The 26,244-nt window shown below is 39.1% G+C and overlaps 1 protein-coding gene across 23 annotated transcripts in view; it reads right to left on the bottom strand.

Moving 5' to 3' along the window:
• EPB41L2 (erythrocyte membrane protein band 4.1 like 2) overlaps positions 1-26,244 on the bottom strand; it is a 214,631-nt gene that overhangs the window by 47,758 nt on the left and 140,629 nt on the right. For all 23 annotated transcript variants that reach the window (XR_009506159.1, XM_059941214.1, XM_059941211.1 and 20 more), the window contains 7 exons: positions 21,732-21,774; positions 16,404-16,479; positions 12,890-13,108; positions 11,397-11,484; positions 7,133-7,285; positions 6,528-6,625; positions 2,004-2,176 (listed from right to left, as the gene is read on the bottom strand). Coding sequence is in view for 22 of the 23 variants with exons in the window: in XM_059941214.1 (XP_059797197.1) it covers positions 2,004-2,176; positions 6,528-6,625; positions 7,133-7,285; positions 11,397-11,484; positions 12,890-13,108; positions 16,404-16,479; positions 21,732-21,774 (850 nt within the window). In the remaining variant the exon portion in view is untranslated. The remainder of the gene's footprint in view (positions 1-2,003; positions 2,177-6,527; positions 6,626-7,132; positions 7,286-11,396; positions 11,485-12,889; positions 13,109-16,403; positions 16,480-21,731; positions 21,775-26,244) is intronic.

The following is a 26,244-nucleotide window of genomic DNA, read 5'->3' as shown; positions in this document are numbered from 1 at the left end:
AAACATAACACATATCAACAACAACAAAAAAAGGTATATTGATGGTGTGGTGGGGAAAATAAAGCTCAGTACCAGGTTACAGCCTAGCTTTGCTCTGGGGGAAGAAAAGAACATAAGCCCTATCCAAATAGTTCCCTAGCTGTCTGGTCATGTATTGGCATGAAAAGCCTCCTATTTTTCACAACAACACAATAATCCTTTTGATGGCTTGCCCATCTGATGAATTACAGTGTCCGAAACACAAAAGGAAAAATAATGGATTACTGTGCCATGTTTGTTGCTTTTACTTGTGAAAATCATTGTTTTCAGATACAGACCCACTATAACCTTCTGCACTAACTGCCCATACAAGATGGTGGGCTTCCTTGAGCACAGTTTATATACCTCAAAGAAAAAGCAGTGGTTTACTGCTCTTTTTAAGCTCTAAAATTCGCAACGTAAGAGTTATAAAAACCTCATAGTTTAAAACAAAGGCTAAAAAGGACAGTGTTCCAGAAAGAGGAGTGATTTCTCTCAGGCATTAAACGACACTGATCACATTTATTCAGCACTTGTATAAATTCTCTGTGACAAGGGGCAAGACTTGAGAAATATTTACATAACCGGGCACATTTTTTGGATTTACTTGGAAAAAGTACTCAGTTGTTGATGAGCTAAAAGATACTCTGACAACTATCATGCAGTAATAATTCACTAAATTTAAATCACTGCATTTGGGAACGTGGACATTTATTTGAACCACAATTTATGATTCTGTTGCACATTTTTTTCTGTGGTCTCATAAAACTATATGAAAGATTCTCCAGAAGCAAGATTCAATAACTATATGTACCAAAATGCCCACCAACAGAACTTGGGAAGTATCTCTGTGTGTCTGCCTGGATCTGTTTTCTAAGTTTATTCCAGGAAAAATAGATCAAGGCCAAGGAGTGTCAATCCTTCACTACCGAGAGAAGATTTTTATCTATTAGAATATCCAATCTGTTTAGCTAATTATTTGAAACATAAGTTGTTCAAGTTCGCATTTCAGAAAGATATCAGTAATAACAATCAAAAACAGGTTTTTGCTGATAAACAGTAGTAAAATAGAAATTTTCCAATTTAGCATTACTATTTTTGTATATATGTTTTGAGATTCATCAGCCAAAAAATGTTGGAGAACTACTTCTGGTAGAAAGGTATCCATACCAATTACTTGCTATTAGGTAGAAAGAAAAAAAAAATTTTTAAAGCGTTCTAATATAAAATTAACCTCAGCTCTTTTACAGGAAACCTGCTATTAACCCAAAATTAAACAGGTAATAAGATATATATATAAAATGAAGGGAAGCAACATCAATTTATTTCCATGTGTAATTTATTAAAAAACTACATATATGTAGCTAATGAGAATTCCAACAGAAAAAATTTATACAAATTTATACATGTCTCCCCTTGGGTGTAAGAACAGATGAACACACTATATTTCCTTTTTGTTAAACACTGTATTTAAACTAATCCTTTGAAGCTGTGAATGGTTTCCCGTATGCTAGAATGTCTGTTAAGCTTTAGTAAGGGTTTTTAAACTCAAAAATGTGATGATGCAATGAATGCTTTATGTTCCTTTGAATAAAAGTTCTATATATGCTATCACACCGAAAACCCTTGGAATTACATGTTTGCCATTAATTAACAAGTTCAAGAAATTAAGTCACATGACATATATCACAATTAAGTCAGGTCAGTAAAAACATTTGTCCAACATCTCATCAACAAGAACTCAACTAATATTTGTGTGTATTTACAGTGCCAAGAAAATTTAGGTTCAGAATGACAACTTCAAAACACTATAAAATTATTTTCTTATGAGTATAAGTAATAGTATTTTATTTACTCAGAAAAAAAAAAAGGCTCTCCCTCTAGGGTATTTCTGGGGATCTTATTAATAAGTCGGTCAACATTTTCTGATCCCACTGGATTAGAGAAAGATTAATGGAATCCAGAATCCTAATAAACGTGTTTACCTCCATCTAGACTCCTGGAGACCCGCTTACTAGAAGTGCGTTCAAAGTGCGGTGCCGGCCTGTCAATGAGGGTGCTGGCCTGGCGGGTCTGCGCTTGGGTACGGCCGCTATAGCGGAATTTAGACCCCAAGGTCAGGAACTTGGCCTTTGGTGGCTGCTCTGGAGACACAAGCCTGTGGGGGAAAAAGGGAACAAAATTAGACTTTACGGATTTTTTTTTAACTTTAAAACTATATATTTTAATATCTCGTTTCATTAAGTATGATTATTTGGTCCAAAAAGTGCTGCCTAAACTTTCTAATAAAAATCAACATTATTTATAAACCCTCCTATATACAGAGCTTTATGATAATGATAAGATGAATAAATCCTCATTCACATGTTCATGAATAATGTTTTCCTCAACCGGAGCAAAAACGCAGCTGTTTTCAGTGTATATCAAAGGTTATTTATTTGTATTAACTTAAATCATTTATATAAACACGTATGTCTGAATTCTTGCTCCAAGCCAGAAGTGCCAAGCAGCAATCCATTACCATTAGCAATTCTTAATATTTATGTCTATTTCTCTGGGAAAGAACATCTAACTCAGGAATGTGTCCCATCAAGTGATGCTGTCCCATGAAGAACACAGCACACAGTGGATCTGTAGGGATGACTAACACCCTTTCTTGCCAACACAATTCTACTCCTTAAACCCCAGGTCCGTAATGAATGAAGTACAACTCCTGATGGCAAGTACTTCCAGACTTATGTGAAAGCACGGTTTTAGTAAATGAGCCAAACTTGTCTGGTATACGACTGAAATTATCTTGCCTTCACTGCCTGATGGAGAGCTGGCAAAACATCTTAACAAAAAAGATAATCCCAGAGCTCTTTGAGAATGTATTAAATAAGAAGACTGCAGTTGACAATTCCAGAATATGGAGAACTCCACCAAAATTTTTCCTATCATTATCCAAAGAAGAGTGGTTTCTTAGAGAGTTCTTTACCGTTCCGAGTATTACTAGCATTTCTGCTCAACTTTTAGAAATCTTCTGCTTAACAAGCAATGAAAAGAGAGTCAAGTCAAGGTAAAGCTACATGTGGTAATACAAGAGGTGCTCCCCCATCAATTCAGGATTCTCAATCATATTAACCCAGGAAAACAACGTGTTAGAATGAGACTGATGAAAAAAGAACTAATACACCCTTGGCTTTAGTCTTGTCATAGAGGGTAGCAGAAGTGTTCCTTGAAACACTTTTCTGCCAATAGATTTTCCAAGGAGACAGAGATGATGCTGCTGAGAAAGCACGATCTGAAGACGTCAGTGCCTCAAACTGTACTTTGGAAAAAGCTCCATATTCTGAAATTAGAAAGCCGGAATACTAGACATTTAGACCAGAAATTAACTCTTATCTGTGCTCTGTAATCTCTTTCTCTAACAGTGAAGGAAACTGAGGCACTGAAAGATTAAATGTCTCGGCACCCTGATGACGAGTACCAGGGGGCAGGGTGAGAAATGTGGTCATTTACCATGCACTGTCTCCTGATGGGCTGAATATGGTGGGTTTCCCTACCTTGCAATCCAGCTAGCTGTGGTCTAAGAATGCTGTGTAAGAAAGCAGTGATGTACAGAAAAAAGGGTCATTGGCAAGCTCATCAGTGCAGTAATTAAGAAATGCTCATTCTCCTTGAAAAACAAGTTGGCTAAATCGCATTTATTTTATCATCCATTCATGAAGCATGCTCTGTAGGTACTGGGAGATCAACAAGTGGACAAAAAGAGACATTTCTAAAAAATATCTCAAAGGAGAAACATGCATCATGACCCAAAAGGAAATACCCTCTCCACCACAAAATTTTAAAAACTAAACAAAAGACAACAAGTGCTGGCGAGAATGTGGAGAAACTGAGACCCCTGCATACTACTGTTGGGAATACAAAATGGTACAGAAGCTACGTGAGACAGTAAGGAGGCGCCTCAAAAAATTAAAAATAGAACCACCACATGAGCCATCAGTCCCACATCTGGGTATTTTTCCAAAAGATCTGAAATCAGGATCTCAAAGAGATATTAGCATTCCCATGTCCATTATACCACGTCACAATAACTAAGATATGGAAACAACCTCACCATCCATCTACGAATGAACGGATAAAGGAAATACAGGATATACATACAATGGAACACTATTCAGCCTTTAAAAAGGAAGGAAATTCTGCAGTATGTAACAGAATGGACCTGTTACACTCTGGAATGTAACATCCTTGAGACGGAATGGCCCATCTCAAGGAGGGACCTTGAGAAGATTACGCTAAGTGAAACAAGCCAGACACAGAAAGCCAAGTACTACATAATTCTACCTATATGATGTATCCAAAATAGTCAAAATTCACAGAATCAAAGACTGGAATGGTGGTTACCAGGGGCTAGAGGGAGGGTACGATGGGGAGTTGTTAATCACCAGGCAAAAAAATTTCAATTAAATAAGATAAATAAGCTCTAGAAAGCTGCTATACAACACTGTACCTACAGTCAATAATAATATATTATACATTTAAAATTTGTTAAGTGATCTTGCCACAATAAAATAAAATTATTTAAAAAGAAAAAAAAAAAAAAAAGACTAGAGGCAAACAGGAGAGTGAGACTGGGTTATCTGGTACCCCTCTGCAGGTTCACTTCAGTTGACTATATCTCAACCAAAGGCCACGTCTTCCCAGAATGAGCAGCTCCATATGAGGATTTTCTCTTACTTCCAGTTTACAAAAAACATAAATCCAAGAAATACAAGGAAAATATTTTAAAGGCAGATATAAGTCATAATGCAAAAGAGGGAAAATCATTAACTAGAGGATTTTTATTCTGTTTATGTCAAACTGAGATAAAGTGCTTTCTTGCCCAACTGGCACTGGTGACCACATACACAAAGTATTAGCTTACAGATTAATTTTCTGATCACAAAGAAATCCTTAAGCAATTAAGCTACAATTAAACAGAAACTAGTACCGAAACAAAAAAGTCTTGACCACAAACATTTATGAGCTTTCTCTAAAAGAATCTTTTTGGTGATTTAAGTCAACGGTTAACATGACTCCTCTGAAATGAGTATATCAGAGCAGTTTTGAAAATAAATAGCACACTATGCTACCAAACTAAGAATAATGATGATAATGATAAACATTATTTCATACCAGAAATGGTTCTAAGTTTGTTTCACGTGAGCTATATCATTTAGTTTTCAAAACAACCCTATAATATAGGCACTATCATCACTACCACCATCACACAAATGATGAAAGGGAAAGACTCACAAAGGCTGAGTAACTTATACCTACAATCACACACCTAGTATGTGGAGGGGCAGCATTAGACCTTAAGAGTGCAAAGCAAAAACTTTAAAGATGAAGGGTCTAGATATCACAGCTATCTAGACTGCAGTAATAGGAAACTGAGGAAACAGAGAAAAGGAAGATCAGCAAACCACACTTTGCTAAGAAAAGCAATGTTAAAAAGTATGCCCCTGAATAAAAGTATGAACGGAGACAGGACAAAAGCTATAGGAGGCTAAAAGGTCTAAGGAGATCTTCTGTGTTTTTTTGGTTTTTCAGGGAGCAAGACATGGACATGTTTATTGGCCAAAGAACTCATCGAAGCCACCCACTGGGGGCACATGATTTACAAAGCGCAATCCTACGTGAGGCATGAAACAAGGGATCAAGGTAGAGGAATAAAAGTTCTATATATGCTCTTTCTTGAGACAGGAGAGGAAGAAAAGAATGAATGAAGGGAGAGGGAAACGATGCTTAATTATAGACAAAAAGAGAAAAAGAGAAGATGCATGAAACCAAGAATGTTCATGACCCACAGTATCTACTATCAGCATACCCTCCAATGAAGGGCATCTGAGCAGAGGGGCCAGGGTGCCCTGGAGCTCAAGAAGACCAGGAATATTTGTGATGGTGGCACTAGGATCCAGCTGATGTGGGAAAGGATCTCTCTGCAACTGCACCAACCCAAAGCACTGTCTATCTGGATAGTTATGCTATTGAAAGCAACACGTGGTAGCACAGGTATAGAAATGGTGAGGTCGGGACACAGGACTCATCCAGGACCAGGAGACTGGAGGCTGATGTGCAAAAAGGGACAGGGACTTAGTGGGGAGAACACTCCTGCCAAAGTAGCAAAGGGACAGAGCACAGGGTTCAGGGTTGGTCTGCCTGGGAAAGAAGTAAGACAGGAGGGAGCTGATAAGAGCAACTAAGTGAAGCCTAAGGTGAGTGACAGTGAGAGAGCGGCAGCCGGGGTGGGAGGGTATGGTGGTGGAAGGGCAGTGGAGTGGGGGACCACTGCAGAGGCAGAGCAGTTCTGAGCCAGGACTAGCACAGCATGGTGACAGAAACAGATACACGAAGAGGGAGAGCAAAGAACCATAAAGCAGTTGTGGCTGGGTCTGCCACGCTATCCATTGCCCCCTCCTAGGATCTAGATGGTACCAAGAGCTGTTTTCATGAATCCCAGGCTGTTTTCTCAAAATTACCTGTAGAAAGTATGATGTTCCACGCACACTTTCCATAACCTTTTCGCTGCCCGATGGTTTGGCAGTTTAAAGCCAATGGTGCTCTCAAACTGTTCCAGCTAGAATAAATCCATAAAACAAATCAACATATCTCTTAAGAGCTGATTAGAAGCTACTGAAAAACATGGATTCAGATATTTCACTAAGAAGTAATTGTTCTTCTTGAAAAAGGGCAAATATCAACTACTGACATAAATCAGCTATCCCTCAATATCCACTAAAATTCATTTTACCACCTTCCTATCGATCTTGACCACTTAGTTGATGCAAAGAAAAAAGAAAAATGAGCCCCTCCCCCCGGATGTGGCAGGCACTGACTACTTTCCCTTTTCTGTGAAATTGTGGCTGTTGCTTGTTTTTGTTTTTTTTTAATCAACAGGAATACATATATGCAAGTTTATCATCAAAAACCCTCTTTTTTTTTTTTTTTTTTTTACCATGGAGGAATAAATAATAGTTCATTTTCTTAACATTCAATGGAAAAGAATTCTGGTAGCTCGTGGCCATAAAGGAGAACACTGACAAAGCCCAATTAGATATGCCAAGGGCTACATGACTCTGCTTACCTCTGCTGGCCTAACTTTAATGTAGAAGTTACTGCGCTTATAGGAGATTTTCAGGATTTTCGGCCAAGCAAAACGATTGATTCTCAGTCTGTCTTTGTAGATGAGAAGCCCATTAGCACACACGCCCAGCTTGATGTCCACGCCTTCTGAGTCCTGCCAAGCATAAGCCATTTGACTATGGTTAGGGTTGTGAAAGTTATATAGGTAGGGAAGTCAATGAGCCCCCTCAAACCATGATCAGGAATGCCAATTTAACAGGTCTGTATTTCAACTGCAGTGACAGTACACAAGTTAATAGAAACAGTAGGACATACAACACATCTTAAACCTAGATATTTCTCTTGAGGGGTCAGATTTGAGATATGGCAACATGACTACAGGACACAACATTCTTCAAAAGGCCTAACTCATATGCCCTCGAGCTCGGCTGTAAGAGCTAAAAGGGAGGAAAGGAAATAGACCTGAATTTAGACATCCTGAAGATACGGGAGATAAAACATGTTTCCCAGAGGCTATTCCAGCCCCTGGGGACAGTCTGTCAGCTTACCCTAAGGTGCAGTCAGCCATTTTACTGTAGGCAAATTTATCTCAGATGATTATGCTAGCTAACAGCTGCTAAGTAACACCTATATTCTGGACAACACCAACTCCTCACAGAACATTTCTCTTCTAGGCTGATGGTGTTGAAATCTTTGAATTCTTTCAAGCAGTTTTTCAATAACACTAACTGCTGACATCCCGTTCTCATTACAACATTCCTTTGGCTGGCATATTTCAAAGGACTACAGACTATTCTTGAACTTACTGTTTTCTTTCCTCGGCGTTTTAATTTGGAAAAGATGACAATCTAGAATAATCGCCAGCCTGAAAGATTTTTTTAAAAATCAAATACATTTACAGACAAAAGTAAAAAACTGCCTCCTCACATTTCAAGTAGTGGTTGAAGATCTAATATATACAATATTCAAATATCTTTAAGAGAAGAACTAGATCTCATTCAAGATACGGAAAATTGAAGATTATTATTCAGAGATATTCACATTTTCAGAAATCATTAACAACACGGCACAAATTCTCACAAAATATGCTGAAACAAACCCCACATAGTCTAGGTTCAAGTCAATAAAACTATAACATTTCAACTGCCTTGTTACTGAGAACAATTTAACGCAATTTATTTCAGTTTTTTAAAAAACAGAAATACAGTACTAGGTAACTGATGCCAATGGCATTCACTGCTGTGATATGTGAACAACTCATATATACGAATAAAATTACATTAGACCATCTGAACAGGTTTAAAAAATCTCACCTATAAAGGTGCTTTATTCACCCATATCCTGACAGCCACAGTTCTCTCTAGGAACAGAGTAAAAAGCCAGAGTGAACCAGGTACAGGTGCCTAAGCAACTTGGCACCAGACACAAATGACGTGCTTGCCCAAAATATCACTGGCCAGGGACACAGGGAGCAGGCCAGAAGATTGCCCAAGAGAGCATGTTCTCAGCACAAATAAGGAGGCAACCATCATCTGAAACATTAAACAAAGCTATCTCTAGTGTGAGGCAATCTTTCAACAGGACATTGAAGCTATTTTATCTGACTGAAAAATAAACACAATCTGGATCCAAGTAAATCAGTTGAGGTCCGATTGTTCCACATATTGTTTCAGAATTATCAGTATTTGTGTGAATAGAAATTACAGATAAAGGGAAAGAAGTTAAAGGGAAAAAAAGCATGCCTTAGTTCTCCATATTTGACTTCTGCCATTCAGCAACAAAGTCAGAAAAATAAACTAATAAAAAAGGAGCATCTTCTCCACCTTGCTCTCTGCCTCAGGAAGCTACCCCATGTGGACATCAACAGGATCCCACTCCCACTGACTTCAGCCAATGGAAAGTTCTTGAAGAAGATCAGAGAGAGGGAGGAGGGCAAGGAGGTCAGGGTTTTTAATACCCAGACTCCTTCCTTGTGTGGTCTCATCAGGGTGGCTATATCCTTGACAATCGCGGCTCCTCTCAAGACAGCCCTCTCCACACAGATCTCCCCCTGGGTTCTGGTAACTACTCTTTGCCTCACCTCCCCCCCACACCCAGAGGGGTTAGGAGAGCTGCTGTTACCAGCTCATGGGCATCATTCTACTCTTGTGGTTTCCTTCTATCTTTGTCAAGAGCCCTTTTATTCAACACCCTCACCTTGTCCTAACGTAAGTGTGCCATTGAAGGACTCTTCTGACGATAAAATATTAATTAAAAAAAATTTTTTAAATATGATCTCAAGGCGATGAAAAATGTATAAAGGTACAAAACTTTAAACTACATGGAAAGTTCTCTTACATTGCTACAGATTTTTTTCCCATGGGCTACAAATATCTTGCGCATCAGATATTATCTAAGTCCACCAGACGATAAGTTGAATGAATGCGTGTTATTCTCATTTTTTTTAAGTGATCTACTCCTAACCACACCGCAAGAACTGAAATTACACTTATAACAAAAGCAGCAGCTTTTTTACTTTTCTAACATACAACTTCAAAAACAAGAATCCCGAAACCTTCCAGGACTGTCATCTAAGGACTGCTTTCTCACTAATGATCAACAAAAGCAGCAGATGTAAGATTCACGTGTGGCAAGAATAACAGGGTTTAGAGGAGAGATGGGCTCTGGGAGTCCTTCTGATACCAGATCTGCTCTGTCCTCCCTCCCTTATTTCTGTTTGCCTGCTAACCCAGCCTGCCTGTCTCCATCATACAGAGAAATGAGCTACAAGACACTCAAGTGTGGAGAAGATCTGTGTTACCTCCTAGTAGGATTTATCAGCAGACATCACACAGATGGGACCACTTTACACTATGTGGCTTGAGGCAACAAGCCAGATAGTGTAACAAGCCATATGCATTCTGTTTTATGTAGTCTTTGTAAAAACAAAAACATTCAACCCTTAAATGAGATAGTGTAAGTGAAAGCACTTTTAAAAATTAAGGGTATACAGCACCTAGCAGTTAAAAATATTGCTGCCAAAGACTATTTACTAACATGGAGAAGTGTTTATATGAGCAAGTTAAAAAAAAAAAAAATTTATGAAATAATACTCATGGTATAATCCCATTTTTAAAATGTGACTTCAACTGCTCAGAGATTTTTTTTTTTAAATAAAACAAGAAAATACCAAAATACTAACAGTGCTTGTTTCTGCATAAAGACATTTCAGTCTTTTTATATTTTTCTGTTCACCTCTATCTTCTAGGATGAAGATGTATTACTTTTGTAATAAGGAAAAATATTTAAAGAATAAAGGAAGGCACACAGGAAAAAGGAGTGCTTTGCAAATATGAAGTACTATAAACACAAAAGCAAACATTAGTAATCTGAGGCCAAGGGAAGGAAGATACCTTTGGGTGATAGGCTTTCCTAGGGATTTCTCAAATCATATAACCTGGGCTTCCTAAACTTCACCAAGGGACTGACGGGTCCTTTAAAAGCAGGCAACAATAGGTTCCCTCTGCATGTTGAGCCGACTCTGGACGTATTTTTCAAAACCAAATGCATCTTTCATCTTGCCTCTTGTACTCTCCACCTACTGCTCCCGCCCCGACTCTCCCTACTACCTGATTGTCCAAACTAGGATCATGAAGTAGGTGACGCTTGTTACTGGCATCTTCCTCACCAAACCCTGCCTCTCCTCTCAGCTACCTCCATGATTCCATTCTTTCCCCACTGCTCACATGGGACAGAAGGTCTAACTGCCTGAAGCCTGGGCCAGCACAGTTTATCTTACAAGAAGTACAACAGACCTGTAGGGAAAAGCCCAACCCTAGGGCTCCTTCTCCGGCAGTTTTTCGGAAAGCGGTCATATCCATGCTGCCTTGCCCTGTCATGGTGGCTACGAGCTGCTCTCCTCTCCCAGGACACAGGTGGGAGACGGGGCTGGGACAGAGGCAGCACTTGCAAGAGCAAAAGCTGGGACAGAATAAAGGTAGGACGGGGGGTAAAGAAGGCTGATAAGGTGAGTCTTCCCATAAGTATATATGAAAGGGTATCAACTTAAAAAGACTGGGAAAAGAAGAAAGAATAAGAGGGAGAATCAATGATCCCTCCCCACAGCCATAAACCCCACCATTAGAAACCCCAAAGAAATAGAGTCCCTTGGGTGAGGGTGAAGAGCCTTTTCTGAAAGTGAGCTAGGCTAGTCTACAACTGGAGCCCTCTCAAAACTTTAGTCAACAGACCGGAAAGAGGCCACCTCTCCGTTACACTCACAGTACCTTGGCATGATGCAGGTCGACTCCATACATGGAAAGCCTCTTGGCATTTTCTAAGAACTGAGAATCAGCTTGTGCTGGAGATAATCCCCTAAGAATCAAAAGAAACAATATTACCTTACTGGTGGATGCAAAGCAAATGTAACCAAAATAGAGAAAGGGGTGCATGAGCTTGGAGAGCTTGGGGTGGAGGGGGTAGCCCAGCTAAATGTGCAGACAAGGAGGAATCAGGGAAGAAGGATCAGCTCTCAACGTCCAGCATTCTTCTCTTAAGATCCTCCAATATGAACCTACTCGTTGCAAGGAGGTGTCCCTCCACGCTTACCCTTTTTATCTTAGAAAGTTGCTTTCGTTTTTTTCCACTAGGGAAAAAGCCCCAGCAATAGTGGGTACAACATAAATTAACTTTAAAAATAAAAGAATAAAAAAATAGAAAGTCATTTCATCTTTCTGAAATAGACAAATTCTCTCCTTAATTTTATTTCACTACGACTGACAATACTAAAGATCAGAAGTACTTGTGCTTGATTTTATACCTGACAGGTCCCAACTAAACAAATCTTAAGCTCCTAGAAAGCAGGGTCCCGTTAATTTTCATATTCCCCATGGCATTTCGGCACCTGATATTTCAATTTCAAATTATATAATACATGTCTACTGAACAGACTTGGAATGAAGTTAATAAGAAAATATTTAAAGTCAAATACTGCATTTTTTTTTTTTTTAAAGAAAAGTCAGTGAAGGTAGTCTGTTTAAAACCCTCTAATCTCTGAAAGTTCCTTTCAAATCATTGCAGTCAAAATTTTTGAAAACTTCAATTTTGCCATATGGGACAAGTTAGAATTTCGTAGCTGGGAGTTTTTAAAAACTCATGCTTAAGAGAACCATTTGTTTTCACAGATATAGAAGTTCTCAAAGTGTAACATGGTATTTAAGTAATTAATAACCCTCAGCTAAACCAAAAGTCATCTTCTGTGGATAGAGAAACCACCTGTAGATTTACTTCCCTTACGCCCATTACCACTCACATTTCTGACTCAAATCCTGATGGCTCATTATCTCCCTGGCTTTCTTATCAAATATGGTAATAAAAATAATTAAAAGGCAGAAGAAATGTATAATCAATGCCAAACAAGTACTGGGTATGTTTGTTTCAGGTGTGTGTATGTGTGTGCACATGTGTGTGTATGTGTGTGCACGTGTGTGTGTGAAGGGAGAGGACTGGGAGGAGGGCACAGGAGATATCATAGGGAAAAGTACAGTTTTTTAATAAATGAAAACATTTACTCTCATGAGCACAGCTCCTCGTATTACAGGCATAAAGACAATGGAAGCCTGTCTCAATGACTCCAAGTTACCTTGACTAGCACTAGGTGAAGCTCCACAAGGGCAAACTGAATAATCCCATCAACTATGCTCAAATGTCCAGCAAATGCTATAAGGGAAGCCATTTAGACCCACCACGGTCACTCTCTCCAGTAAGCAAGTCTACAGACCTGTGGGTCTTATGCAGCTCTGCCACTTTCTCTTCCAGTTCCTTCGTTTGTGTAGGGGCAAACTGGAAGTCGCTGAGGTCATGACTGCCATGCTCTTCTGGGTCACAGTCCCCAAGTTCAGCCTGCAGAGTGTACGACCCCAGGAGGGCGTGCGTCACAAAAGAGCAGGGCAGGCGGCCTGAGGCAATGTCCTCCCGCAGCTGAAGGCACAAGAAGTATCTGTGAGGAACAGGGGACAAAAGGGTGGCAGAACAGTTAGCTAAGATTGTAGCGCTCATAAATATGATTCTGATATTCCTCTGAAACAAATATATAATACAGGCACTCTTCAAATGCAGAACAAAAAAAGTGTTTTGTAATAAGAAGCCCACCTTCCTCCATGGACTTCTAAACTTGTGACTTATTTATAGAAAATGCATCTAGAGGGCAAAGTAATAGAGTGGAAATTCTGAATTGCTATTCAGGCAACAGTGTATTTTTACTATTACAAAAAAAGAGTTTTGTGACTGCAGGTGAAATTCTAATCACTTAGACTCCTTGGATTTAAAACTGTAATCAAAATTAGCATGCTCTTCAAAAGTTATAAAGACTAATAAAATTTAAGAAATAGCTACAGTTCTTAAGGATTTACATGAAAAGCTAAGGTCACCCACCCTTTATCCTCTCTACGCTTTTCATACTAATTTCTTTTCCTGAGACCCTTTAACAACAATCATAAGTCAGTCTCTACTTGGAAGCCCTTACTTGCCCATTTACCCCATCTAAAGAGGCAGCTAATTCAGTTTACAGTAGAGAAATCATGGGCTTCAGAGCCTGGCAGAGCTGACCACGTGACCTTCAGCAAGCTAATTTACTTGCCTAAGTCTAACTTCTCACCTGTAAAATGGGAAGAACTCTATTTCCCTTTAAAGATGAGGATAAAAAATTAGATAATATAAATAAAAGACATTGCATGGTACTTGGCAATTGATAACTAGTAGCCATAATCATAATAATATTATTATTAGTTATAATAACCATCATTCAGTGTTCCAAGTGGATTATTACAGTTATAAAAGATTCTGGCTTTTACTAAATAACATGCAGAAACGCATTACTTATATTTTATGAGGGTTGGGGGGGATCCCCCATCAACTCCTTTTGTTAACATTTGAAAACCTCATTTCTACTCTTGAATTGAACCACTTGCTAAGGTTACCACTGACTCCTCCCAAGAAAATGGCAGCGCCCTCCCTCATTCTTGAAGAAACTGCCATTCCTATTGGCTGGTGGCTTCTTCCTGTGGATGCTTTTGCCTGGCAGGGGTGTCATGGTTCCACCCTCCTTTTGCCTCTACCCCCCATGTTCAAAGGGGCACACTGCCTGTGGTCCAGGGCTCTTGCTGTTGGGTCAGAGAGCATGTCCCAGAACATGGCATCAGCCATCCCCCAGTTACACCTGTATTACCTACCACCCAAATCTCCTGTCAGGCAGGGCAGGGATTCTGTTTATCATCATCATAAGCCCACACTTATTAGCAAAGTACTTGCCACATGACAAGTGCTCCATAATTTTCTAAGAATGAAACTCATCTCACTATCACTACAGTCTGAATAATTTTAAGCACTGCAGTAGCTCTCTTTCCGAGGAGAATTATGTGTTTCCTTGACCCCCAGAACAACATGAGCATCACTGCTTTATTTTAGCAAACTAAATTTTAAACTACGATTCCACGTTATCCTCAAATTCTCTAGGTCTAATCAAGAATATCACTGGTTCTCCACATTTTACAGCACTGTTAAGACCTAAACACAAAGATTCCATCTATTACTAAAATCCTGTTGCTCCTCCTTATATTAGTATATCTACTTTTCACATTGATCCCTTCTTCTGTCTTTAAAGCCTACGGCTAAGGCCCGAAAACTTCAAACAAAAGCCGCAATGGCCTCCTGAGTTTCCCAAGTCCATCTCCTTCATATGGCAGGACAGATAATTCTTCAGACATAATTCTGAACTGTGTTCTTGCCCTCCTCAAAAGCCTATCCCACCTTCTAGATGTTCACTCAAGTCATAGTGAAGATTTCAATCGTAATATTTAGGCTGCAAAGCTACAGGCTGGTCTCAGGCTTTTAGTTAGCTCACTAGACTACTATTTCATTCTCCCCCAAACACGCAGGGAGACTGTTCAAGGTCCCTCTAAAAGGAAAACCAAAGCACTTTACCGATGCTACAAAGTTGCAGTCACCAAAGGATTATCATCCCCAAAGGAATCACTGCAAGGAGGAATGTATGTACAAAGAGGACGCTGGGTCACAAAGCCCCAGTTATGTGCACTGTTCAAAGGCCCTCCCGCAGTGAGGCTCTGTATCCTACGCACGGCAACCTGTCAAGTTTCATGCTCTAAGCAGCTCACTGTGTAGTTTACAAAAGCTGCTATTTATTATTTACTAGCTGAAGCTAATTCAATCAAAACTTAATTAGTATCAGTAAATCCTTATTCAGCAGTAACTAGTAATGGGGGGGGAAAAAAGGCCTTGTCGTTTATCCAGTCTTGGAAAAAAATCTCCATTATTCCTAGTTCACATGGATATCACGCACTTGCTAAAATATCTACCCAACTTCACATCTGACGACAAAACTGGCCTAGCAGAAAACGTCAAGGACACAGGAACCGCCGGAATCAAAAACAGAGTCTTTAGCTAACACCCTCTAATTTTCCAGAAGTATATATACAGAATGCAGTTTTCCTTGGCCAGGTAAATAATCTTTTAAAAATATATACAAATCACTCTATAGACCTACTCTTACCAAAGCTAAGAATTTCAATCGCTGATACCCAGCTTAATAGGGCTAAGATATCAAGGTACTCGTGGACTCTAAATGTTCCTTGTTCCCATTCAAATACTTAGTCACTCTCAAAATCAGTAAAGCACTCTTGCTCCTAAACTGAGACTTTATTTGCAATTTAAGCATGTGTCTGTATTGTCCAGATAATCTCAGAGGAGATGGAAATGAAACAGCTACTGACTCTTACATAAGAAAGCCTACCTTGTTAGTTTTTTATCCTGGGGAGCAGGTGTGTGTGTGTATAAAAATTACAGTTCAAGAGACTTCCAAAAATTAACTTTTAAAAAGTTTTTCATTTTTCTACCTTTATATAACGTTTGTAAGCTGAGATTAGTACACAGGCACACATGGTTTACACAATAAAAACTATCTTAGTATTAAAATCTGAAATATTAAATACCAGTGATTTTTTTGAAAGTATAACATAGGAAACAAAGTTGCTGCAATTTTTAAAAAATATTCCATTACTCGAATATAAATGGGAAGTTAAAGAAAAGTGAATAAAATTTCTGAAACTAGAAACATTTCAAACTATTTTGGAATATCCACTTCCAAGGAAACTTCTAAAACTCAGCTTAAGAAAAAGTGTTTTGGTTTTAATCCTAAAATTACCACCATTCCCCCCCAGGGCACTGAAATAAATGAGAGCTGTAAGTAAAGAATCATTTTTAGTATAAATGTAAAGTACCTGGTGATATCTTCAGTCAACTGAGAAGGATCAGGAGGATAAAACTTCACATTAAAGCTGAACAGCCAAGGAAGATCTGTAATTATTAAAGATCATGATTATTTATGCAACCAACACAATCACCATTTATACTGATAAAACTTAAAGGTCAATGTTCAAATAGTATAGATCAGTCATGCTATAAATCAATTTAGAGAATTTTTTTTAATTTAAAGAAAATATTTACAAAACAAAAATGAAGTGAAAAATAAAGTAAAAATCAATTCCATAAATAACCCATCATCAAAGAATAATAGGTTCACTTTTTTTTTTCCTTAGATTCCATACATATGTGTTAGCATACTGTATTTGTTTTTCTCCTTCTGACTTAACTTTACTCTGTATGACAGACTCTAACTCCATCCACCTCATTACAAATACCTCCATTTCTTTTTATTTTCTAAAAAATCCTCCCCCCAAAAATAGACTGTTTTTATATGTATAACTGAATCACTTTTCAGTGCACCTGAAACTAACACAACATTGTAAATCAACTATACTTCAATTTCAGAAAAAGAAAAAAAAAATCATATTCCAGAAAAGAAGAATAGGTCGTTTTAAACTCTGTATTTGCTTTCTGGGGGAGGAAATATGTGAATATGGTCTGGAAGGGTGTAGGGTGACTCTTCTCCCTCAGCTACACGATTCCCCCTGGCGACAGCCACTGCCAACTGTTGCTTGTGCGTTTTCCACAGGTTTTGTGAAGGGCTTCTTAATAAGTGAAGCTTTCACTGTGGAGAACAAATTCCTATAACCTGGCTTCACAGTTACTTGCAGAAACGATCGTCTTCCCTCTCCTCCTGATTCCAGCCAATCCCCGTTATCACCTGCACGTTTCCACTGCGTTATTCCATTCTCACTGCAGCCTTGATGCCAAGGCCCCTTGCTCCATCCCCTCCACCATGCTGTCACTCAAGGCGGGGACAAGCCATGGAATATCTGGAAACTCCAGGCACCGGGATTTTAACTGCAAGAGTCAGAAGGGGTCCACCCTTTGCAGGTATCTTGCTGTAATAACAGCTGGCAGCTCTCTGTGACCCAGGACTTTATGAAGATGACAGAAGGAAGTATCGAGAATGCTTGAACCCACACTAGTATTTTTCTTTCTGTGACAGGCTAGTTTCACTTAGCATAATGTCCTCAAGATCCATCCATGTTGTAGCATGAGTCAGAATTTCCTTTCTTCTTAAGGCTCCGCAATATTCCATTGTATGCATACACCACATTTTCCTTACAGAGCTAGGATTTTAATCCAAGTTCGGGAGGCTCCAGACCCCATGCTCTTCTCTTGTGCGTAAACCACGTTCCCTGGTCAGTGCAGCCACTGCCAAGGACACCAGCTTCCCCCTCGGCAGCCCCAGGTTCACTTTTTAATAAACTTTTACTGGTATGTCAACAAATGTTTTATATGGTGATCTAATATGCAAAAATTTTAATATAAACTTCATGTAATAGTTCTGAGATAAGATTTGTTTTAACAACAGGATCTCTAGATGCCAAACAGTCTCCACACTTTAAAAAAAAGAGGGCTTCCCTGGTGGTGCAGTGGTTAAGAATCTGCCTGCCAATGCAGGGGACACGGGTTTGAGCCCGGGTCCGGGAAGATCCCACAAGCCGCGGAGCAACTAAGACCATATGCCACAACTACTGAGCCTGAGCTCTAGAGTCCATGAGCCACAACTACTGAGCCCGTGCACCACAACTACTGAAGCCCGCGTGCCTAGAGCCCATGCTCTGCAACAAGAGAAGCCACTGCAATGAGAAGCCCCTGCACCGCAACAAGAGTAGCCCCTTCCTGCCGCAACTAGAGAAAAGCCCGCGCTCAGCAACAAAGACCCAACGCAGCCAAAAATAAAATAAATAAAATAAATTTATTAAAAAAAAAAAGACATTTAGGATTTCTATATTGTTGGGGCAAGAGGAGCAATGATCAAATGACCACTATAACTATTCAAGAAATGATTAATGGGCTATTGGAAGGGAGAGAGTGATAAAATGCAACAATACTTAAAGACAATAAAAATATTTCCCAGGTTTTATAAATTAGGCTTAAGAATACTCATACAGGGAATACAGTAAACAATCATGCCATAATGACTTAACGAAAGTTAAAACATTGCTATTTATACATTACCATTTAACTTATGTTTCATTTATCATGCTTCAGTGGCTTTAAAAACAGATCAACAACAACAACAAAAAAAACCACTCAACTCTGGGGACAGGGCAGGTATTATTTTCGTAAAGGGATCAAAATAATTCCAATGGTCTGAATTCAGAGTTATACTCAAAGTTCATGGTATTTCCAAATAAAAACATAAAAAGTGTGTGTGTGTGTGTGTATGTGTGTGTGTGTTATTTCATTTCACACATATTTGAAGGGCTCACAGTTGCTTTCATTTAGGGACTTGAAGAAAAATTTCTTGAATCCCATTCTCTTGCTCAATGGGTCATTTTGTTCTTTTCTCACCATAGACACACTAACTTTTCTCCCACTCAGAAGTCAATGAAGAGTTATTGAATAGCTACTGTGAATACACAGAACTCTTGCTGGATTTTGGCTCAATACATCATTATTCTACTAATAACGCAAACCTGCCAAATTTAATAAAAAGATTTAAGTTCCCTCTATACATTTAAAACATCATAAAAAAGATATAGAACTTTCTTGAGTATTAAGAGACAGGCCATTTCTTGGCCAGTAGCACCAGGTTGGCTGTGATGCATATGTACTTCTTCAAGGTAATTACTAACACATAATTAAGCAAAGTCATCACAGGATTATCATATCTTTTCTTAATGGATCTTTATTTATTTGTCTCCTAGGTATTAACCCCAGCACATGCTTACCTGGATATGACAACAGGGATAAGTTTCTAATAGAACACATATTTCAGGTTCTATTTCCAATTCTAAAGTTGATAAAGTTGTACCGATAATGCTAAACTTTTTAGTTATATATTATTATCATTTTTACCTAGCTATATAAACAGTCTAGCTATGGATTGTTTATATATTAATACAGGCAAGCCTAAGATATATTGCCTTATATATCTATATAGTCTTATTTGTGTACATTTGAGAAAATAAACATTTTTAGACAACTTTTACACAGAAACTGATAGGCTGTCAGTTGTCAAAAGTAACTCAAAAAAGATTAATGTTTACCTCTGTTAACTGAATGACAATAAATCACAGCAGAGGTTGGGCTAAGATAGAACAAACAGTTCTTTCATCCATTTTAACACAAGCAGAAAGAAAGAGGTAAAATGCAACAGCTAAAACTTCATTTCCTCAGCCTACTTTCATGATCAGGATGGTACAGGATTCCATTTAGGGAACTAGCTCCAATAGTTTGAAAATGCCAAATCCTGTGTTACTGTTATTCCTCTTGCCAAACCACAAGGGCAAAAGTCCTGAAATAACTCTAAAAAAAAAACTTCACAAATAATCAAAACGTAAGATCGTGATTCATAATCAGCAAGAAAGAGTCTTGCCTTCCAAAAGTTAGGATAGCTCCATGACTCTGAAGTGAGTAGCACACAAACATAATCCAACAAAAGCCAAAGCAAAACTATAGGAAACAAATTCAATGGAACATCAATCATGTTTCAGAGGTTATCCTGTTACGTCCATGTTTTGGGTCACTTGGCAAGTAGGGTTTCAGAGAAAGTGAAAGAACCAAGCATCCATACCTTTTTGAATTCACGCACTTGGCAGAGTTTTAACAACCGCAGAAGGGACTAGAGAAAGTTCCGAAGCTTTCTGGTACAGTTTCTTCCATAATGTAAGCATAATGTATCTCTGTCTAATTACTCCTTTTCTTTACTTTCCCCCTTTTCTATTATGAAGCAAACACGAATGGATGAAACACCAAGATAATAAATGCAGGGCAGAGGGGTGGGGGAGGGAGGGAGGGAAGGATGGAAAGCCAGGGATAATAGTCAGAAGATAGGGTGACCAACCACCCCAGTTAGCACTAAAAGTCCCACATCCTGAGAAACCCCCTCAGGTCCTCAAGTCCTGGGCAAATCAGGAAGGTCACTCTAATCAAAGATATTTAAAAAATGAAAAGAAAGATGAGTCTACAAGGAGAGGAAATTGGAAAAATAAGGTATACACTCAGTAAAAAAAAAAGGAGAGTAGAGAAGGAAAGAAATGATAGGAGAACTCCCAAAAGTATTAATAATTTGAGAGAGAAAGAAAAAGAAATAAAGAAAACAAATGTGGAGCACTGAAAATGAGACGGAAGGTAGACAGAAAGGAACAGAAGGGAAAAGCATAGATGTGTTCCAGTGTTTTGACGCTGGGAATAATAAACAAGTAGGGAAATGAAACCAACAGTGCAAAGAGCGTCCTGCAGGCTGGCGCTCAGGGAAATGGCTTCTCCCTGGACAGCTCTGGGGCCCATCGTCCAAAGGGCTGGTAAGAATTTTGTTCTCTTGTCTAAACAGTCCAGCTGTTTGTGGCTCCCTCCCTTTTCTGCTTAAGTCATTCACAGACCCTGAAGTAAATTAAGTAGTCAGATCCCCTATCAGAGATTGCTCTGAGGTGATAATGATTCATGATGCAGATATCACAAAACCAGCCACAGGAGGGAACTGAAGCTGGTTAGATAGAGTGGGACACATAAGTCACTAAGGGAGACGACAGTAAGAACAAAAGGGGAAATGGAAGAAAGGGACAAGCAGAACTAAGAACAAACCCAGACTCAGGGCACAAAACATGGCCACAGGAGGAGAGAAGGCAAACACCTCAGAGGACCTGAAGGATCATTTTGCATGCCCTTCACTCCTCAAACCCTCACTCCAGGACATCCAGAAACAGTGCATCCATGTGCCTCTGGAGCCAGAGGTATGCTTACTAATTAAACTAATTGGACACACAGCCAAAATCAAGTAGACAAAGCAATAGTAACAGGGCTCTCTTGGGTACATTTCATATAAAAAGGGAAAGTTACAGAAAAGCAGCTTCTCATACTTTTCCCCAGAGATAAAGATCAGGTGTTGCTTCGCAGTGGTAGACACTGTGAGGGAATATTTAAGAAGAGGAGTCTATAACCTCTTGACCAGTAGAGGAGTCCCTAAGCCACGACCAAAATAAACAGTCATGATTCTACAGAAACATTGTTGAGTCTCAACTTCCTACATGATATGAATGCAAAATAGAGCTGATCATTCTATCACTATCTTATTCTAGTTTACATTCCTGTGAATTTTAGTAAAGATAGAAAAACATAGATGTAAAGATTAACTTGATAACTTCAAAGTATGATGATTTAATACTCACTTCGCAGCTGTCTCTTTATTTCTTTTGCGGGATCTAGCCAGTTCTGCAGGGGGAGAAAAAAAAGGTTAATTAACCCATAGGAAATAGTCCAGAGTCCAAAATGGAACAGTTTACAGTTCACGTACTTATTTAAGTGTAAACATTTTAACGAAGTCCTATGCAAACAGCTACTAGTAGCATTCCACTGGGCTCAGCACTGATTTGTTTTTGAATGCGTGTTTGTGTGTGTGTTATAAATAAAATATTAAAACACTTTAAGGGGGGGTCTCTTGGGCCTCATTTTCTTGGATGTGAAATCAAACATCTACCCAAATGATGAGACGTAATACATCTGCATCTAGTCTTTATTCTATAGTAGTACTGCCAGCAAACAGCCCCTGTGGACACTGAAATGAGAGTTCAGTCAAGGACAATAATTGGCTCTTATTCATGGATAAAATGTGAATTGGAAACTATTGGTTAAAAGTACACATACCCCCATCAAACACAATTATCTCAACTCCTAAAGCCAATTCCTCCTTAAACTTTGTTTTTGCCTGCAACTGTACAACGCCATGGAGAAGTACTGTCAGATTGGAGCCAGTATTTTCCTTCCTGGAAGATTTAAACATCCTTTTAAAACTTCATTCCAAGTTGAAAGTCACAATCATAAGGAACTCCCTTTCACTTTTCCTTTATTTCCACCCTTTGAGAAAGTTAAAAAAGATTCTAGGAAACCACTATAATATCTTAAAGCGAAAAAGACCAAATTTGAACTACTAGGTTCAAACCCTCTAAGGACATTAAATATTTGTTTTTTAAAGCTACAGGCAAAAGATGTATCCAATAAAAAAAAATTTGCATATGTGTGTGTGTTTATGTATATGCTATATGTTTTTTTTATACTTCCCCTACCTTATCCTCAAGTCATTATTAAAGTTCACTTTATCTTCACTAATAGAACAATTACATTTTTGAGGTATATTAAACTGACTCAAATAATTGGCTTTAGAATAAATAAGTTTCATTCATTCTAAAAGCATCCCAAATCATGTATTATAACATCTGTGTTTAAACAGAATTTTATTCAGATACGTAAAGCAAACAATTAAAATGTTTACTGCTACATAGAAAATTATAACCTACTATCTTAACAATATGTTGAATGGGTACAACGGAACATTAAGTTACACACTATTAAGAAGTAGTAACAACAGGATGCTTTGAAAGCAAAGCTGCACAGACCGCCCCCCCCCCCACGGGTCTTACTGTACCATTCAGGGCTTATACTCAGGGCAGCAAGGATCCAAGGTGTGCATGGCCCTGTTCTAACACTGGCTATATTCAACCCTCTCAACAAAGAGTTACCAGAGCTTGGTCTAAGTTTCATAGCGCTGGTGGCCCAGCTGCATGGCCCACTGATGTGCAGGGCCAATGGGACCCTCTCACGGTACCTCCAGTGCTGCGTCAAGGAGCAGCTCTATTTCTCCCCCGAGAAGAGAGCCTGGCATTCAGCTTCCCGGCCCCGCAGCAGCTGTCCACGCAGCAGCTGGCTCCCAAGTGGCGGGCTATCATGAGGCACAAGGATGAGAAAAACGCATCGTTCAGCCTCTGGCCCAGACAGGGGAGCGGCTGGCGGAGAGGGAAGGAGATTCAAAAGTGTTGTGGTATTTCGTCCAAGGAAGTAACAACCACAGCAAGAAAAACTGAATCAGACACAACTTGTGCCAAACTGAAAAGGAAAAAAATCCCTCACAACATGAGCACAGAAGAAAGAAGAGAGGGGAGGGGAAACTACTGGTCTTATTAAAGGCCTAGACACACCCTTCCAAATCCCCAGTTTCACTGTGTGACAATTGGTATAGATGTCTCTCACAGAACAGCAAAAAAAGAAAAGAAAAGAAAAGAAAAGACCTCTCTGTTCTCGGAGGAAGAGGGTGGAAGCAGCCTCATCTTCTGTAACCCCAAGGAGTAACCCTGTGTCCCAGCCACCGGCACCGTCCATTCTCACATGAAGCACCAAAGCCTCGTACAAGTCACCCGACAGTTTCTGCACAGCACGCAGAGAGTCAGTCTGGCTCTGCAGACCCAGGAGTATGAGTAATAAGTTTCTGTGCGCCAGCCAACCGCATTCAGACTCGCTGTCATTCTCGGGCCACTTTCCACAACATTGCCAGGCACAATATTAAGACCAAAGCGGCGTATTCTCTTTATTTCAGAGCCCATCCAAAAACTGAGTGGGCAGAGTTTACCCGATATGATCAAACAGCGGCAGCAGAGAGGACTTGTTGCATCCACCGACCTGGTTTGCCCTTTGGTACCCATCTGCTAACCACACCCACTTCCACACTGTGAACGCCATCCCCACCCAGGAGTACGGAGGTCATTGCAAGGCCAGGATAGACCATTATCCCCTGCATCCTTCACAGGACTTGGCAGTTCTACGCAACCAGTGTAAGTACTAAATTAATACCTGTTGGCTGGTGGCCCACTGCTTGTCTCCTCCCTTCCCATGCTGTGATCAATTTAAAAGACCACAGGTTATATTATTTGTCTTAGGTTTATTTTTATTTGAATAATTAGCTCCAATGAGCACTTAGATCATGAGTGGGATACAATTTTATTGCCTAGGGTCATAAATTCATAAGTAAAAATACCAAAAATGCCTTAACATGACTTTTAAAAGAAATATCAGTCTATTATCTGCATTATCAATTATAAGTAAATAGTAGACATAAAACTCTTTTTAACAGATAAATAATAAAAAAGAATTTCTTGGTTCTGACACTTGAGGAGTGCTGGGTGGATCAAGAAGCAGATGCAAAAAGATGGAAAAAGCCATCAGAGAATGACATAAATGCACACACTCACACACACCATGATAGATTATAGTGCACCATTCCCATTTTTTAAAGATTTGGCTGCCACATACATAGACTTTGGAATCAGAACTACATGGAGTCAAATTCTGGCTTTCCACCAACTCTGTGACCTTGGGCTCATTCCCTGTCTTCTTTAAGCCTCGGTTTCCTCAACTTCAAGATGAAGATCATATCATCTACCCCATGGGGTTGTTCTCTTCAAACATTCATTCAAATGCTTCCTGAAGAGTAAGTACACATGCGATGGACTTTATCTAGTGCCTTTAATGGTAGATGTTTTTTGGCAATGATAAAATTAAATTGTTCTATCACCTTTCAGTATATATCCCTTCTTCACATAATTTTTTATTTCCAAAGGAGATATATTACATATATTAAAGAAGTTAATATTTATGTGACTACTTCTACCCACAAAAAGTTAATAAATCAGACTCTGGATTCAAAAAATACACACACTGTAGTCATGGGCCAGATGAGATTAAAAATCAGACCCCTTCTCCCTAGAGAATCCTATCACAGGCTTCCAACAAAAGTAAATTAAAATTAAAATGTGGTCCTAGAATGTCAGTGTTATTAAATCACCTTAGAACATGAAATCAAGAGTCTGTGAATCAGCTGGGGGGGGGGGGAATGTTACATCTTTATCTTCATTAACCTTTAGCTGAAATTTAACATTACTATTAATTATGAATGTAGGGGGAAAAACAAAAAAAACCTGGCTAATATCAGCAGTGCCTTTAGCTTTGTCACTCATAGGAATCAAATCTATTTCCACAGCACATTATAGTAGTTGCAGATCTTAAAATATCATTTATGCTAATCAATATTTTGAAATCACAGTAGGGATTAGGTATTAATGATGAATTTATCCCAATTTTTTTTTTTTTTTTTTTTTTAAAGAATTTTTTTTTAAGGCATTGTTTACTTTGTTTATTTATTTATTTTTGGCTGTGTTGGGTCTTCGTTTCTCCGCGAGGGCCTTCTCCAGTTGTGGCAAGCGGGGGCCACTCTTCATCGCGGTGCGCGGGCCTCTCACCATCGCGGCCCCTCCCGCTGCGGGGCACAGGCTCCAGACGCGCAGGCTCAGTAATTGTGGCTCACGGGCCCAGCTGCTCCGCGGCACGTGGGATCCTCCCAGACCAGGGCTCGAACCCGCGTGCCCTGCATTGGCAAGCAGATTCTCAACCACTGCGCCACCAGGGAAGCCCTATCCCAATTTTTTAAATTAATATGTTGAGAATGTTATTTATTGGCTTCCTTCATAGGCCTGTTTTTTATAATCATACATTTCAAACACTGTTCTGAGAAGCAGCCCACAGAATTCACCAGACTGTTAAAGGAATCTAGGCACAAAGAAAAAGTTAAAACCAAAAACCTGCCTTGGAAGGTTAGAGAAAAAATTTTTAACTAAGCAGCAAACAGCTATACACATTTTTTTTTTTTCACACTTAAGTCTTTCTGTCAGTTAATTAGAGAAGCTCCTTAATCCTGCTCTCTTACCCACTGCAAATCTGAGGGCGGAACAGTCTTGGTTAACACCAAGTCTTCCGGTATTTCCCTATAATATTTTACTGGTTCTCAGAAAAAGTGTTAAATAAAGGTGATTCTCAATTATCTTCCAACAACAGAAACATCTAGAAAAATATAAAAGC

Source organism: Balaenoptera ricei, chromosome 12 (genome assembly GCF_028023285.1).
Source record: "Balaenoptera ricei isolate mBalRic1 chromosome 12, mBalRic1.hap2, whole genome shotgun sequence".
Lineage (NCBI taxonomy): Eukaryota > Metazoa > Chordata > Mammalia > Artiodactyla > Balaenopteridae > Balaenoptera > Balaenoptera ricei.
Note: the sequence above shows the minus strand (reverse complement) of the source record. Positions and strands in the feature narration are given on the sequence as shown.